This window comes from Miniopterus natalensis, chromosome 3, assembly GCF_054644295.1.
Source record: "Miniopterus natalensis isolate mMinNat1 chromosome 3, mMinNat1.hap1, whole genome shotgun sequence".
NCBI lineage: Eukaryota > Metazoa > Chordata > Mammalia > Chiroptera > Miniopteridae > Miniopterus > Miniopterus natalensis.
In genome coordinates this window covers 92,413,458-92,428,220 of record NC_142083.1, presented here as the reverse complement: position 1 = coordinate 92,428,220, position 14,763 = coordinate 92,413,458, and the positions used below count along the sequence as shown (strand labels likewise).

Below are 14,763 nucleotides of genomic sequence, written 5' to 3'. Positions count from 1 at the left end.
ACCAAGCTGGGGTTTGGGCCTGCTGAGGAATCGGGACCTGAGGGCTGAGATTCCTGTAAGGAAGGAGGCCAAAGAGGTGAAGTTGACGGCAGCAGTTTTCTCTTCAGGCATTTGCTAATGACTCTGCTTAGGCAAGAGAAGCAGAAAGTGGCTGAAAAGCAGAATAGGATTTTTGGCAGTTTCATGGTGCTAGGGAATTGTTTAGGGCCTGTCAAGTAGGAATGACCCTAAGAAATATGCCAGACTCTCAGCTGGGACCTTTGGGGGTGGTACTATGGGAGTGAGGGCAAGCCATTGTGGACTTCATAAGGACTGCAGATGAGCTCAGTTTCAGCTGAGTCCCCGACTGGCCTGTGGCAGCCTGTCTCTCTGCTGTTCACCCTGGAGGGAGACATTATCCTGATTCTCCACCATTCTAACACAATGCCTGACAGTCAAGTCACTAGGCATACTAAGAAACAGGACGGGGGGTGGGGGGAGGTAATAGATCCACCGGAGATTAAGATATTGGAGCTATCACACATAGACTTCAGAATATCTGATTAGCATAATAAAGTAAATAAATAAGATGGAGTGTTTCACAGAGAATTGGAATTCATAAAAAATTAAAATTCTAAAATGAAAGTACCATAACTGACACCTTGTTGAGCTCAAAGCTGAGTGAGCTCCAGAGGGGTAAGGAGCAATTCCAGTGTTTGCTGCAGTAACCTCATCAGCCTGCCGCAATGGCAATGCAAGCACCCAAGAGGGCAAACATTCAGCTTCTACCTGAAGTAAATCAGGTTTTATATATAAAACATTTGTCTTATAAAATCACAGCTGAATGAATGTATGATATATTTGGGAAATACAGACCTATTCGTCAAATCAGAATGGGGAACACACCTGAAACTAGGGAAACAGCTCATAGGGTCTATGAAGATGTCCTTTTTTTTTTTTTTAACTCCTCACCCAAGGATATGTTTTTATTGATTTTAGAGAGAAAGGGAGGGAGAAGGTAGAAGGGGGAGGGAGAGAGAGAGGAACATCAATATAAGAGAAACATTAATTGGTTGACTCCTGTCCCTCCCTACTGGTGATCGAACCCACAACCTGAGTATGTGCCCTGACCTAGGATTGAACCCACAATTCTTTGGTGCAGGGAACAATGCTCCAACCAACTGAGCCACACTGGCCAGACCTGAGAAGATGTCTTTGATGCCAAGAATGCTTGTGATCACCTGTCGGGATTCAGTTTGTAAGAACCTCGTGGTTTTGTACTGTCATGCCAAAAGAGCATTTCAGAAGATGGACACAGGAGAAACAGATGAAGCTTCTCAAGGAGAAATATGGCATCAACATAGATCCATCAAAGTAAGTATTTTCTGCATTTTCATTTTGAACTGAAACCCCATAAATCACCACCACTACCCTTTTTAAACTTTCAATTAATAGGAATATTGTGATTTCTTATTTGAGGTTCAAAATGACTTGCTTGAAACTGTGATACATGTTAGAATATATTATTAGTAAACTTGTAGCTTTTTGTAAAACATGTCAGTGTTTTCTCTTGAACTTTCCCATCCTGTTTGATACCAGGAGGGGAAAAACAGAAGTTGAACCATATCAAGAATTCTTTGGTGGTAGGTAGTCCTGGAGCCTGAGCTTCTTGAGAGCAGTGACCTATTTGTATTCTTTTTTTGTTTTTTAAAGTTTATATCTTTCTTTCTTTTTTTATATATATATCTTTATTGATTTCAGAGAGAGGAAAGGAGAGACAGACAGAGAGAAACATCAATGATGAGAGAGTCATTGGAGATCGAGCCCGCAACCCGGGCATGTGCCCTGACCAGGAATCGAACCCCGATTGCCTGGATCCTAGGTCCACGTTCAACCGCTGAGCCACGCCCGGCCGGGCCCTATTTGTATTCTTAATGCATCCAGTGTTGATCCCGTGCTCAGCCTTCAGAGAACTTGTGAGAGGGTTGTCATTTATTGAATATCTATTAATATTGAAATCTTCATAATAATTCAGTGAAGGTAGATATCTCCATTTTGTAGATAAGGAAACCAAAGTGCATTGTGTTGGTTGAATGAATACAATGCTTACATTAAAAAAAAAATAGGTGTGGCATCTTGGCCTCTTTGCACCGTCCAGACACTGCACAGGCTGCCAGCACCATGAAGATCTGGACTTTGAAGCATGTCTTTGACTACCTGTGGGGAACTGTTATAACAGCTGCAATGCAGAAATTCCCAAACCCTATGAATCCAGGCATGGTTGAAGTTGATGTATTGGACAGAAATAGAGATCTTTCTGGAAAGTTACACAGCCATAGACTTCTCAGCACAGAGTGGGGACTGCCTTCCATTGTGAAATCTTTTATTGGTGCAGCAAAACCAAAACATATGTGGAATAATATTCTGTAGTTCATCCTGTAGAGAAAACAATGGAACTTAAATCCACTAATATTCCATTTATAAATATGATTTCAGTAGATGAGAGACTTAAATATAAACCACATCCTCAGGACCCGGAAAAAACTGTTTTGACCCAAGACGCCATAATCACGGTGAAAGTAGTTTTTTCAAAGGGCTGATGGCAAGTACGCTATCTTCAAATGCTAATAACTGCATAGAGTGCCAGGAGAGAGTGGCCGAAGAATTCAGGACCAGATATGACCCAGGAGATTACTGTTTGATTCCTGGTTGGGGCACATGCCTGGGTTGCAGGCTCAATCCTCAGCAGAGGCATGCAGAAGGCAGCCGATCAATGACTCTCTCATCATTGATGTTTCTATCTCTCTCTCCCTGTCCTTCCTTCTCTCTGAAATCAATAAAGATAGATTTTTTTAAAAATAAAATGTAATATGGACATAAAAGGAAAAAAAGGATTTGACCTCACCCTCAAAAGGAGATTACTGTAATCATGAAATAAGTGAAACATCACTGCCATTTAATTGTAGATTCTTTTGAGAACACTTTTTGTATACCAAATCAAAGTCAGTTGATAGATCAAAAAAATAAACTAAAATTCAGTAGGTGGATTTACCAGCAGTGAGAGACAGCTGAAAAGGGGCTCAGTGAACTAGAAGACAGATGAATAGTAAATGTTCCTGCAAGCACCTGTGTGACCAGCTGGCAGTCTGGCCCCTCAGAATCCTGCTCACCCCTTCTGTAGAACCTCAGCCTTCGGTGGAGAGTGGGTGCTGATGAGAAGTCTTTTTATGCTTGGGAGAGACAAAAAGGGTGTTGGAAATTTGGAGAACTTTTTCTATCACAACCTTGTTGGAAACATTACTAGCACATTGGGAGTTCAGTCTAATTTCTGTGATGAATGAAATCTTTAAGGGCCTTGGGTTTATTATAAGGAACACAAGTGTGTTTGTACTCATGGTCTAAAGCTAAAAGTGTGCTAACTTCTGAATGTAGAGTGCAGAAAAGTAGCATTGAGGGGCAGGGTGGTTGGGGAACCAGTAGAGGCTTGTCTGTGATTTGCAGAAGGGGCACATACGTTGTTGTTCAGGCCTCATGTTCTGTGGAACTCGAGTGCTGCCTGTTCCATTGACATGCTGGGCACAGGCATGGCTGGAGGTGAGGAAGCCGGCTGCTGCTGAGCGTGACTGTGAAGCTGTTTTGGATTGTAGCAATTCAGACCTCTCTCCTGAGAAGTTTTCCATCCTGGGTTAATGGTTTCTTTATAATGAACAGAAATAAATTCATGAGGGCTGGTGATTTGTGGCTGGACCAAGGCCAGTGTGCTGAGTTGAGAGATGACTACTGACCCAAACAGGTTGACAGGGATTAAAGCAATGTCACAGCAAAGACATCTGTTTCTCTGTAGTAAAAGATAGAAGTCCCTTTGCCCTCTAAAATGCTATCTGTAGGGTTAATGAACACTACTCCTGAGGGGACAGGAGGAATCATGGGTGGAGCCTGGCTGAAGGGGGGCATGCTTATGGGGCCACAACAGCCATCAGCTCCTGGGAGCTTCTGGTGAGCTTAAGCCAGGTGCCCAGAGGCCACTTGGATGCCCTATAGTGTCCCTTGTGCTTCAGGACAGGAGGCTGTGCTGTGTTCCCTCAGGAGGGTCCATGAGGAAGGGAAGTTCTCTCTATGAGGCCAGGAAGGCTGCCCAAAATGGTGGGGAGCAGGTGGTAAGCACATACATCACTGCATTCAGCTTTTGTCTATGGAGTGCCTCCTGTGTTCCAGGCAATGTTTTAGGCATGAGGCAGTTTCATGGACAAGATGGATAAGGTCCCTGCTCCGTGGGGCTTGTGTTCTATAAGAGGCAGGCCTTAAATGAGTATAAACAAGTAAGAACAAATACATTAAAGAAAAGAAGTGATAAGGGTCATGATAAATGACACTGGGAGCATGTGGATGGGGAGAGAAGAACCTCCCTGAAGAAGTCACATTTGAGCTGAAATGGGAATGACAAGGTGGCTCTGGCCCTCCAGGCCAAGTGGAAGCCCTGAGCTAGAATTGCTTGTGTCTTGGTAGGCACCATCTTTCATCCTAAGGACAATGAGAAACCGATGACAGATTTTAAGCAGGGGAATGACATGATCTAATTACACATTCACAAGATGTGCTAGGTGACCACTGGGAGGCTTTGTGTATATTCAGGGAAGAACCAGTGTGGTGGCTGCAGAACCTGGAGGAGTGCAGACTCAGGGTGCATTTGGGGGCAGGCCTGAGGGAAAGTGGGGACCCAGACAACTATTGGGTATCTAATCATCTGGTTGGAAGCCAGGCCATAGTGGGAGTGCAACCAGAGACTCAGTCTGAAGTCTGGTTTTGCTGCGAGAAGTTTAAAAAGCCTATTGGAGTCGAGTGGAGATATCCCAGCTGTGGCTAGAATCAGGGACGAGGTTCCACCTCAGAAGAGAGTCAGGACTATTTCCTTAGCAGGTAGAAAACCACTGACCCTCAGGATTTGACAGCTTATCATTGTCTATCAACCCACAATTTATGACAATTTGAAATCTTTTCTTACTCTCCACATCCATTTTGCCACCAGTTCTGCAGCTCTCCCCACCTTGCCATCCCTTCTGTTCTTAACTGCCCTTGTCCCTCACCCCAAGCCAACCTGCTCACCTTCCCTCTTCCTAAGCCCAGCCCTGATCCTCACAGTGACCAAAGGCTCTTTCTAATGTGCAGAATTGGGCATTTAAAACATTTTGAGTGATTTCATTTTTAATATTAACTTTTTGTTACCCCATTTTTAAATGATGCACTGTATTCAGTTGCATGGCTTGTAAAATTTTGATTTAATTAAAAATGTCAACATATTCAAAAATAGGGACTAGTATAATGAACCTTCATATACTCACTACCCAGTTTCAGGGCCAATGTTTTGAAGCAAATCCCAGACATTGTATTATTTCATCCTTAAATATTTCAGTGTGACATTGAAATAACCATAATGCTATTACCACATTACCAAACCTAAAAATCTAATAACTTCATTATTTACCAGATCAGTGTTTGAATTTCCCTAATTGCATCTTAAATGATTTGTTTGTTAAGCAATGATTTTTTAAATGGTCAAAGAATTTATTGTTTTACAGGATCCTGATGAGGATCACATTGCATTTAGTGATATATCTCAAGGTTCTTTTCTTTTTTTAAAAAAATATATCTTTATTGATTTCAGAGAGAGGAAAGGGGAGGGAGAGAGAAAGATAGAAACATCAATGATGAGAGAGTCATTGATCGAGCCCACAGCCCGGGCATGTGCCCTGACCAGGAATCGATCCCCGATCGCCTGGATCCTAGGTCGATGCTCAACCGCTGAGCTACGCCTGGCCGGGCAAGGTTCTTTTTAATCTGTTAATTTCTCCTCTTTTCTCTTTTTTTTTTTTTCTTGAAATTTGATGGTGAGATCATCCTTGGTCCTGTAGTTTCCCACAGTCTGGATTGTGCTGTGTCCCCATAATGCTGGTGACCATGAGCCTCTGCCCCTAGAGGCTTGCTCAGATTTATGATGGCCTTGGCAAGCTTCTTCCTAAGTGTTGTTGTGTTCTCTGATCTGGAGGCTGGTTGTAGTCATTGGTAATCCTTGTCTAGGTGAAGGGTTGCAAATTGTTGAGCCTCAAATTCTAGCAGTCCTTCCTTATTGTTTAGCTGGAATACTCCTCCATACAGAGAAATTTGTCTCAGTGGTGCCAGGTACATAGGAAAGGCAGGGCAGGTTCTTAATTCTTTGACTTAGTTTGCCAGTTTGCAGAATAACAAGTTGGCTCCCTTGTATCTATCTCCCAAAGGTGACCGATGAATTTTTTACATCAGTATGAACTCTCATGCATTTAAACATGATTGAGATGTTTAATCTATTCAAGTTTGTAGTTTTGAAATTATTCATCTCATTAGCAGTGTATAGACTTGAAATTTTCTTTGTGGCAGGTATTTAATATGTTGTAAACGATGAAGTCCAGAAGAGAAGGTCTATCAGTATAATAAGATATATGACATAGTAATGCAGGCATACATACCCCTTACGTATGTTAAATTCCAAACAGTCTCAGTTCAGACGCCTCTACTTAACGTTCAGTATTTTAAGGGACCACAGGCCAAAAGAAATATCTAACAGTTTCACTTTTTAGATAAGTCCAAACAACTTAGTAAGTATTTATGTCCTAGCTACTTACAGTGGACATTTGGAAAAGTAATACATATAAATTTAAAGAAAAAATTTTTTCATTTCATTTTTAGGTAGCCACAATTACTTACAAATGGAATGTGTATACCTGTTGGGTTTTTCTTAAATCTTGGAATCAGATTGGACACTGCCACCCTTGTTTCCTGTTCCACAATAATTTTGCACTGTATTTGCTTTTTCGATAACTACCAGAAACCTAGCTTTGCAGAGACATGAAATCAAAGAAAGTGATGTAGCAAAATACGTTGAAACCGTGAGGTGTCAAAAAATGTTGAGAATCACTGTCCCCTCAAAAGTAAAAGTATCCTATGGTGCCAGAGTTCATTGTGGGGTCAAGGGTGCCTCAGCACACTTTTGGGAACCAGAGTTCTGTGCCCCACCCTTTTCTCTCTGCATCTGTAGATGTCCCTCTCCCCTGGGGCATACATTGGTGTGCAGCTCGTCAGTCTCTCTCCCCACAGCTCTCAGGGATGGGTCACAAGGTCTCATGCCCTCTTATTGCTTAAAGCCTGACAACCTGTCCGTCAGGTTTCCCTTGAAGCCATTTGTTCCCAGCCTCAGTGCTTAGAGGATTTTTTCTTTATCCTTTGGTTTCAGCCACATCAGAGATCGAGACTGGCTCCAACTTCATTATGATGTGCTGTTTCCCCTACCTGTATCTGGACCATGTTTAACCAAAGAGGGTGGCAGACTCTTGGGGTTAATGTAAAAATAGCTCACTGTGATCAGAGAAAGTAGTCTGCTGTCAGTGTCCATTTTCCTACTGATGTGACTTTGAAAAATGCCAGAAGCACCCTTTTCTTCCCTGGCACCCCTCTGCATCTCCAGTGTCGGACCCGGTACAGGTGGAGTATACCCCCGACTCCCACCATTGGTATTGGGCTTGGCCCTCTTGCTGGCTAAGACCAAGAAAATATGGGAAAAAATGGCAATGTGCAAATTCCAGGCTGAAGCATTGTGTATTTGTTTACCCCTATGGAAATTTTCCATTCGATGAGCATGCCCTGGGTAGCTGTAGCCCCTTTAGCCTGGCCCTAGAAGTGGTCCAGGGAACAGAGCCCTCCCAGCTGGTCTGTGGCCTATGAGTGAGAAAAAAATGCATATTGTTGTACACATTGAATTTTGGGGTTGCTTGTTACAAAGCAACAGCTGACTGATAGAAAAGAGATCCATGAGAGAAAGAAGAGTAATGGAAAGACACCACGGGAGAGGGTTATTGTTCTTAGGGATGGATGGATTTTTAAGGAGATGTGGAATGATTCTTCTGTGGAGTAATGTTATATCCATTGATCCTTAAGAGGAAAGCAGTGATGGTTTTATCCCCTTTTTATAGATGAAGATATTGAGGCACAAAATGGTTGAAGATTCAGTGGATGAACCTGTTCTGGGCCTCAAATCCCTAACTCCTGGGCTCTTCCCTGGGCTGCGCTGCCTCTCATGCAGGCCCAACTCTGAGGGCAGCCAACATGGCAACAGAGCTTGGCACTTTGTACCAGTGGGGCCAAGGTTGGGACCTTTCTTCTGGCATGTTGGGAAGAGGGCAGGGACAGTGGCTGGGAGCTCCCTCAGAGCAGAAGGGCAGCATTTGGTTCAGAGGAAGGCCCAAGTGCCTACAGACAGGTACCTGAGTCCCATGTACTGAGAACTGGAAGGGCAGGGTACTCGCAGTATGAGCCACGACTGTACTACCTGTGGTCAGTGTTCCATGTCTGGCCAAATACTGGACCAGGCCCCCCTTCTGTGTTTGCTCACATGCTCCCCTCAAAATGTCAGGCAAGTGTGTCCAGGAAAGAAACACATGAAAGAAAGGGATCTAGGCCAGTGTCTTGCTTGGTGGTTGGCATCTGGATTTTGACATGCTTAAAGGTATCCCTGGCCAGTGTGGTTCAATAGATTGGGGCATCATCCTGTACATCAAAAGGTTGTGGGTTCGATTCCTGGTCTGGGCACTTATAGAAGGCACCCAATCGGTTCTCTCTAAGATTGATGTTTCCCTCTCTGTCTCCCCTCTGTCTAAAGTCAATAAGCATATCCTTCAGTGAGGATTTAAAAAAATGAAAGCTATCCCAGTCTTGGGGATTGAAAATGGGAGAATCAGCTGTCAAACCTTTGCAAAAGGCTGCAATGGGGCTCCTGGAAACTTGAGGACCAGGCCACCTGATTTCATCTTACGGATACCTTATGAAGGGACACATGAGCTCATTAGAATTCATGCTGACAGCCAGAGCTGTCTGTCACCATGTTTTCATTTCTTCAGTTGGTTCTAGTCTTGTGAGGTTGATTTACCTAATGAACTGCTTTTAATCCCCTCCGCGTCCCCTGCTGCAGGACCAGCTGGCCTGATCTGTGGCACTTTTGTGACTTAGACCTTGGTCCCTACTGACTGCTGCCCTCAAGCTACCCTTGCTCCTAGACCTGTAGCCCCCTTGCAGCCCTGCACCCACCTTCGTACAGCAAGACCCTTCCAACCCAGGGAGGAACCCGGCTCTCCCCACATGGGGCAGAGCCCCCTTGGATGGGGCGGTGGGCTGCATCATGGCACCCCATGTCCTAATTCCTGGAACCTGTGAACCTGAAACCTGGAATCTGAAACTTAATAGCAAAAAAAGGACTTTGCAGATGTGATTAAGGATCTTGAGATGGGGAGACGGTCCTGGATTATCTGGGAGAACCTTAAATCCAATCACCTATATCTTTATGAGAGGGGGCAGAGGGAGAATTGACACACAGAGGGCAGCATGAAGATGGAGGCAGAGACTGAAGCGATGTAGCCACAAGCCAGAAACCCCAGGAGTCCCAGGAGCTGAAGAGGCAGGAAGGACCCTCCATAGAGCCTCTGGAGAGAGTGTGGCCTCGCACCACCTTGATTTCAGCTCAGTGAAATGGATTTTGGACTCTGCCCTCTAAAACTGTTAGAGAATAAATTTATTGTTTCAAGCCACCAAGTTTGTGGTGACTTATTACAGCAGCCACAAGAAATGAATACAAATGGGAAAGTCAAGGATTCCAGAAAGAAATGACAGGACCCAAGGCCTATCATGAAACCTCATAGTTGCTGCCTGACAGTGTCCTTGTGACTCGGGTCACCTGTGCCTGGAACCCACAGGCTGTCTTCCTGCCTCAGAATGTTCTCTACTGCCTTGCTGGCCTGGCACCCAAGACCTACAGCTCCCAGTGCTGCATCGCACATGTACCCCATAGAGCCCCAGCTTCTAGCCAAGGTACCTGCAGCCTTCACAGCTAATAGATTAAGAAGCAGTGGTTGGGATTGCTAAGAGATCTGGTATGCTCCTGGGCCACAGAGTAGTCACTATGGACTCCATTTGCAACATTCAGTGTGGAACCTTGACCACTGGCTCCAAGGTCATCTCAAGTCCTGCAAACCGGAGTAGAGCCAGGACCCCGCCTCTCCAGAGCACACCTGCTCCCCGTCCCTGGGAGAGCAGCATGTGTGAAGGACACACGAGCTTTTGGCCCAATTATTAGACTTTTTAAAACGAAGTGCAAATATCATCAGGTGCTCTTTTTACAGCACCAGGAATCTGTGCCTGTTAAAACAAACACATGCCAACCACTCACCTGTGTGGGAAAGCCACACAGGCAGCACCACTGTTCTGCGTCCTTCAGGTGATGCCCCTGGAAAGGTCACAGCCACCTAAACCTTTAAAATCCCAGGGGAGACGAGCATTCTATTTGGGGATTCAGTGCTGTAGCAGTTCTGCATGGGCCTCTCAGCTCTGTTTCTTAATAGACTTCCCTTTGCAAATTATTTTTCTTAAAGCAACAAAAGGAGAAAATTGGTATCAGAGTATCAATTCCTGGTTCTTGGCAGAATTCCCATCATCTTTGGTGGAAGTCACGTTTCAGGTGAGTGTGTGTAGTGTTCCAAGAGTTGTGTGACTTGTGGCCAGTGGAGGGTAGGCACCAAGCCTGGGGCCTAGCAGGGTCCCTCTGGGTGACTGGCCAAGCTGGAAAGAGCTCTGGCTAGGTGGGTGCCTCTAGCAGGGAGGGCAGTGAGCCAGGGTCCCACTAGCCCAAGCACCTCCCTAGGCTGGTGACCCTCACAAGGGGCTTGTCTTCTGGTGGGTAGAGAGGTGAGAAGACCCCGGAGTCCTTTCCTTGGTCCTGGTGTCTGGCGCTCTGGGTGCTGGTGAGAGGGCTGAGGCTCACCTGGCTGCTCAGCACTTCACATGAAGAGTTACTCAGCCTTGGGCTCCACCAGCTTCATGTGGCTGGGCCCTGAGGGAAGATGGGGCACTGTCTCTGCTAATTCAGACCCACATGGAATGTCCTTCCTCCTCCAGAATGAAGGGTGCCAGGCTGATGGGGGTGCTGCTCACCCTGGTGGGTGTGCTGCACGTGGCCCTGCCCCTGAGAATAGCAGCCTTCAACATCCAGACTTTTGGGGAGACCAAGATGTCCAATGCCACCCTCTCCAACTACATTGTGCAGGTAGGTCCAGGCCAGCCTATCCCCAAGGAACCCAGGCCCTGGGAACATTGGGCCAATGGTCAGTCCTGAGGTGATCAAATTCTCAGACCTCTGCTCTCAGCCCCCAGTCAGCTGTGGGGACCAGGGCCTTTGTCACTATTGTGGCTGACATCATCAGGCTGCAGGCCAAACTGATGTGAAAGCACCCTGGGAATAGCAGCTTGGCTCCTGCGGGGATTTGGAGTAGGCAGGGCCCAGAAACCCCCATCTCCGCCCAGCCTGTCCCTGCTCAGCACCACTGTGGTCCTGTCCCTAGATCCTGAGTCGCTATGACATTGCCCTGGTCCAAGAAGTCAGAGACAGCCACCTGACAGCCGTGGGGAAGCTGCTGGACAAACTCAATCAGTGCGTGAAGGTGGCAGGGTCCTGGGGAAGCACATGGGGATGGTGACCATCCCTTCATGGCATAGTGCCACTTTGGCTATGCCCCAGGGACACTGATGTGATCAGGAGCCCTGTTGTAGGTTGCAGGATGTCTCCTGTGAGTCCCCTGACTGGTACATTTGTTTTCTCAATTTAGGGATGACCCCAACACCTATCAGTACATAGTCAGTGAGCCACTGGGCCGCAGCAGCTATAAGGAGCGCTACCTCTTCGTGTTCAGGTAAAACCCAGGTGCTGAGACGTGGTTGCCTTCTTCAAGGTCGCTGACAAAAGTGGTGGGGGGATGTCTCATGAGCCTCTCCTCCGGGTGTGGGGGCAAGACCTGGAGGCCAGAGAGCAGAGTCCGAGTTGGGCTACCCACCTCCCCAGGTGCTTGCTATGCCCCAAGGCTTCACCACCTGGGCAGGAGGACATGGATGAGGAGCTCTGGGCTGATGGGTCTGTGTGATTCCCAAACTTAGACTGGGCCCCCCACCCACCGCAACAGGTGTGTTTAGCAAGATGAGGCAGTGCCCCCAGCCCCAGGTTAAGCACCCTCTGGCCTGGCCTTCCACAGGCCTGACCAGGTGTCAGTGTTGGACAGCTACCAGTATGACGATGGCTGCGAGCCTTGTGGGAACGATACCTTCAGCCGAGAGCCAGCTGTTGTCAAGTTCTCTTCCCCATTCACCCGTGAGTGCTGCTGCCACAGAGGCTCCTCTGCCCTCTGCCCTGCCTGGCCAAGAGGGCCCTATGTGACCCTTCCCAGAACACCTTGAAGACCCACATCATATTATGCCCCTGCCATGCACCCTTTTGGGGAGCTTGGTGCCCTCCCCATCCTTAGTGCTTTGGTCTTATTTAAGTTACTTAGGGAAACGTCCACCCTCTACCCTTTGCCCCAGTACTGTCTCGTGTGTCCATCCTCGGACCAGGATTGCCCCCCAACTCTGCCCCCACCTCCTTGCTTAGCATGACCACCTTCTCCACAGAGGTCAAGGAGTTTGCCATCATCCCCCTGCATGCGGCCCCATTGGATGCAGTGTCTGAGATTGACTCTCTCTATGATGTCTACTTGGATGTCCGGCAGAAGTGGGATATAGAGGTGAGGCCCCACACATTGGATTGAGCTCCTAAGGGCCCTGTGTCCCTGGGCCAATCAGCTAGTGTCTCCTGGTAGGACATCATGTTGATGGGTGATTTCAACGCTGGCTGCAGCTATGTGACCCCCTCCCACTGGTCATCCATCCGCCTGCGCACAACCCCCACCTTCCAGTGGCTGATTCCTGACACTAGTGACACCACGGTTACATCCACACACTGTGCCTATGACAGGTGAGCAGGGTCCACGCCCCCAATGGGTTCTGTAGGCCCAGGGTAGGGATGGGGATACCTCCACAAGCAGCCATGATTTCCATCTCAGCCCAGCTTCAGAAATGGTTCCCAAGACCTTTGAGACATTCACCCTCCTGAGCTTTGGACCCCTTATGAAATACAATAAAGCAGCATTCCTTAATTTTAGGAAAAGCACATGTAGGGATAACACGATGCTAGTGTGCTCCTCTGAGCAGCCTCAGGTATATGGATCAGCCAGTGGTGCCCAGTTTGGGCACACCTAGACCTGAGTCTGGCCAGGTACAAGGCTGGTCGGGGGAGGGGGGGCTTTCCTGAGCAGGGACACCCCAGGGCCATGTATAGGAGCTGGCTCCTGCAGGTTCCTCATTTGGAGCTGCAACAGCAAAGGCCTGGGCTGGGTGAGGTGCTCAGGTCCCTCAGCTTGTTGGGGGAAGGCTTGTTGGGATAAGCTGGGGGGACCTGCTGGGATCTGAAGTTTAAGTGCATGGATCCAGACAGTGGGCTGAAGGACTTCTTTCATGTCTGGCGCTGCAGGATTGTGGTTGCCGGAGCTCTGCTCCAACATGCCATCGTTCCCGACTCAGCTGGTCCCTTTGACTTCCAGGCCGCATATGGACTGAGCAACCAGACTGTACGTGATTGTTCTTTACAGGCTATAGCTCTAACGGGCCTAGGACGCAGGGGTGGAGCGAGATCCCGACCCATGGGACTTTTAGCAATCGCTGCTTTTTTCATTGACTTGAAAGAACCACTTGTCCTCACCCCTGGGAGCCTCTTCCCAGCAGATGTGACAGTGCAGTATCTGGGTGCAAGTCCTGGCCCTCGGGGAGTACTGCCACATGGGCAACCCTGTGCTCAATGCATGTTTCTCCACAGGCCCAAGCCATCAGTGACCATTACCCGGTGGAGGTGACGCTGAAGAGAGCCTGACAAGAGCAGGTCCCAAGGCCCTGGCTGGAGACCTCTAGCTTCTGTAGTTTGCCTGTGGCTGTTCCTGGGGACCTGCACAAAGAACTGAAGATGGCGGCTGGTCCTGTTGTCACATTCAGGTTCTGGGGATGGGGTTTAGGAAACCAGTGTGAGTCCCCTGAGCACAGGGCCAGCACCCCCGCTCTGCGCCCCCACCCTCCCCTTCCTACAGTCCCTCTGACCAGCTTGAGGAAGGGGATGGAAAGTAGGCTTTTTCTCACTGTACCTGTGTCCATCGTAAGCATGGAGTTGTTACCAGAGTAACTTACCCTGTCAGTATGCACACAAAGTCCAACATTTAGATTAAGAAATACCTTTTAATTTAAGTAAATAAAGCTCAAAAGGGGGTGTTCTCATTGGTGGCATCCAGTCATTCCTTCTCGGCTCCTCTTCCCACGGCAGAAGCACACAGTTCCATTGTGACCTCCCCTTGAGCCCTAACACTGCAGGGAAGATGTGGGGCTCTCACAGCTGCTGTGCTTCACCATCAGTGTCGCTCCAGGGCCTTGACAAGCAGGCTGTTCAGGCGGCTCACCATGGGTCGGGGGTCATCGACAAGCCCTGCTGCGATCATGGCGTTCTCATAGATCTGAAAAGCAGAGTGGAACCTCGTTAATGGGAGGGGGACCCTGTCCTAGCTCCAACTTGGGGATATTATAATGCAGAGAGAAGAAAGGAAGAGAGCTGCTCTTTCTTAAAAACTGGGTTTTAGAGGAAACTGAGCTGTCCAACCACAAAGGCAGAATGCAGGCTGGCAGAGGTGGCAGCCCTTTGTTCTTTCAGCCAGTCTCCAGGAGACTCACCTGCTCGACAAGCAGCTGGGCCAGGTCAGGCTCGCTCTCTCTCAGCTGGCTGAGCTTCTTGATCAGCGTGTGCCTGCACAACAGAAACCCCCAGAAGTGAGCTCAGCCAGGCTGTGCACCCAGCACAAGGGCCTC

The 14,763-nt window shown here is 47.8% G+C and overlaps 2 protein-coding genes across 3 annotated transcripts in view; one reads left to right on the top strand and one right to left on the bottom strand.

Moving 5' to 3' along the window:
- The window catches only part of DNASE1 (deoxyribonuclease 1), a 43,207-nt gene extending 29,032 nt beyond the window's left edge, over window positions 1–14,175 (top strand). The window contains exons 5-15 of one of the 2 annotated variants that reach the window (XM_087815685.1): window positions 1,115–1,353; window positions 8,975–10,273; window positions 10,428–10,513; window positions 10,951–11,098; window positions 11,394–11,482; window positions 11,658–11,741; window positions 12,078–12,193; window positions 12,493–12,605; window positions 12,681–12,835; window positions 13,391–13,487; window positions 13,733–14,175. In XM_087815685.1, the coding sequence (XP_087671811.1) occupies window positions 10,211–10,273; window positions 10,428–10,513; window positions 10,951–11,098; window positions 11,394–11,482; window positions 11,658–11,741; window positions 12,078–12,193; window positions 12,493–12,605; window positions 12,681–12,835; window positions 13,391–13,487; window positions 13,733–13,786 (1,005 nt within the window). In that variant the 5' untranslated portion in view covers window positions 1,115–1,353; window positions 8,975–10,210 and the 3' untranslated portion in view covers window positions 13,787–14,175. Of the gene's footprint in view, window positions 1–1,114; window positions 1,354–8,974; window positions 10,274–10,427; window positions 10,514–10,950; window positions 11,099–11,393; window positions 11,483–11,657; window positions 11,742–12,077; window positions 12,194–12,492; window positions 12,606–12,680; window positions 12,836–13,390; window positions 13,488–13,732 lie in introns of those variants that run through there. The other variant, XM_087815686.1, reaches the window with a different exon arrangement.
- The window catches only part of TRAP1 (TNF receptor associated protein 1), a 58,440-nt gene continuing 57,799 nt past the window's right edge, over window positions 14,123–14,763 (bottom strand). Inside the window, exons 17-18 of the mRNA XM_087815684.1 lie at window positions 14,629–14,701; window positions 14,123–14,414 (exon numbers count right to left, since the gene is read on the bottom strand). Coding sequence (XP_087671810.1) covers window positions 14,313–14,414; window positions 14,629–14,701 — 175 coding nt within the window. The 3' untranslated portion in view covers window positions 14,123–14,312. The remainder of the gene's footprint in view (window positions 14,415–14,628; window positions 14,702–14,763) is intronic.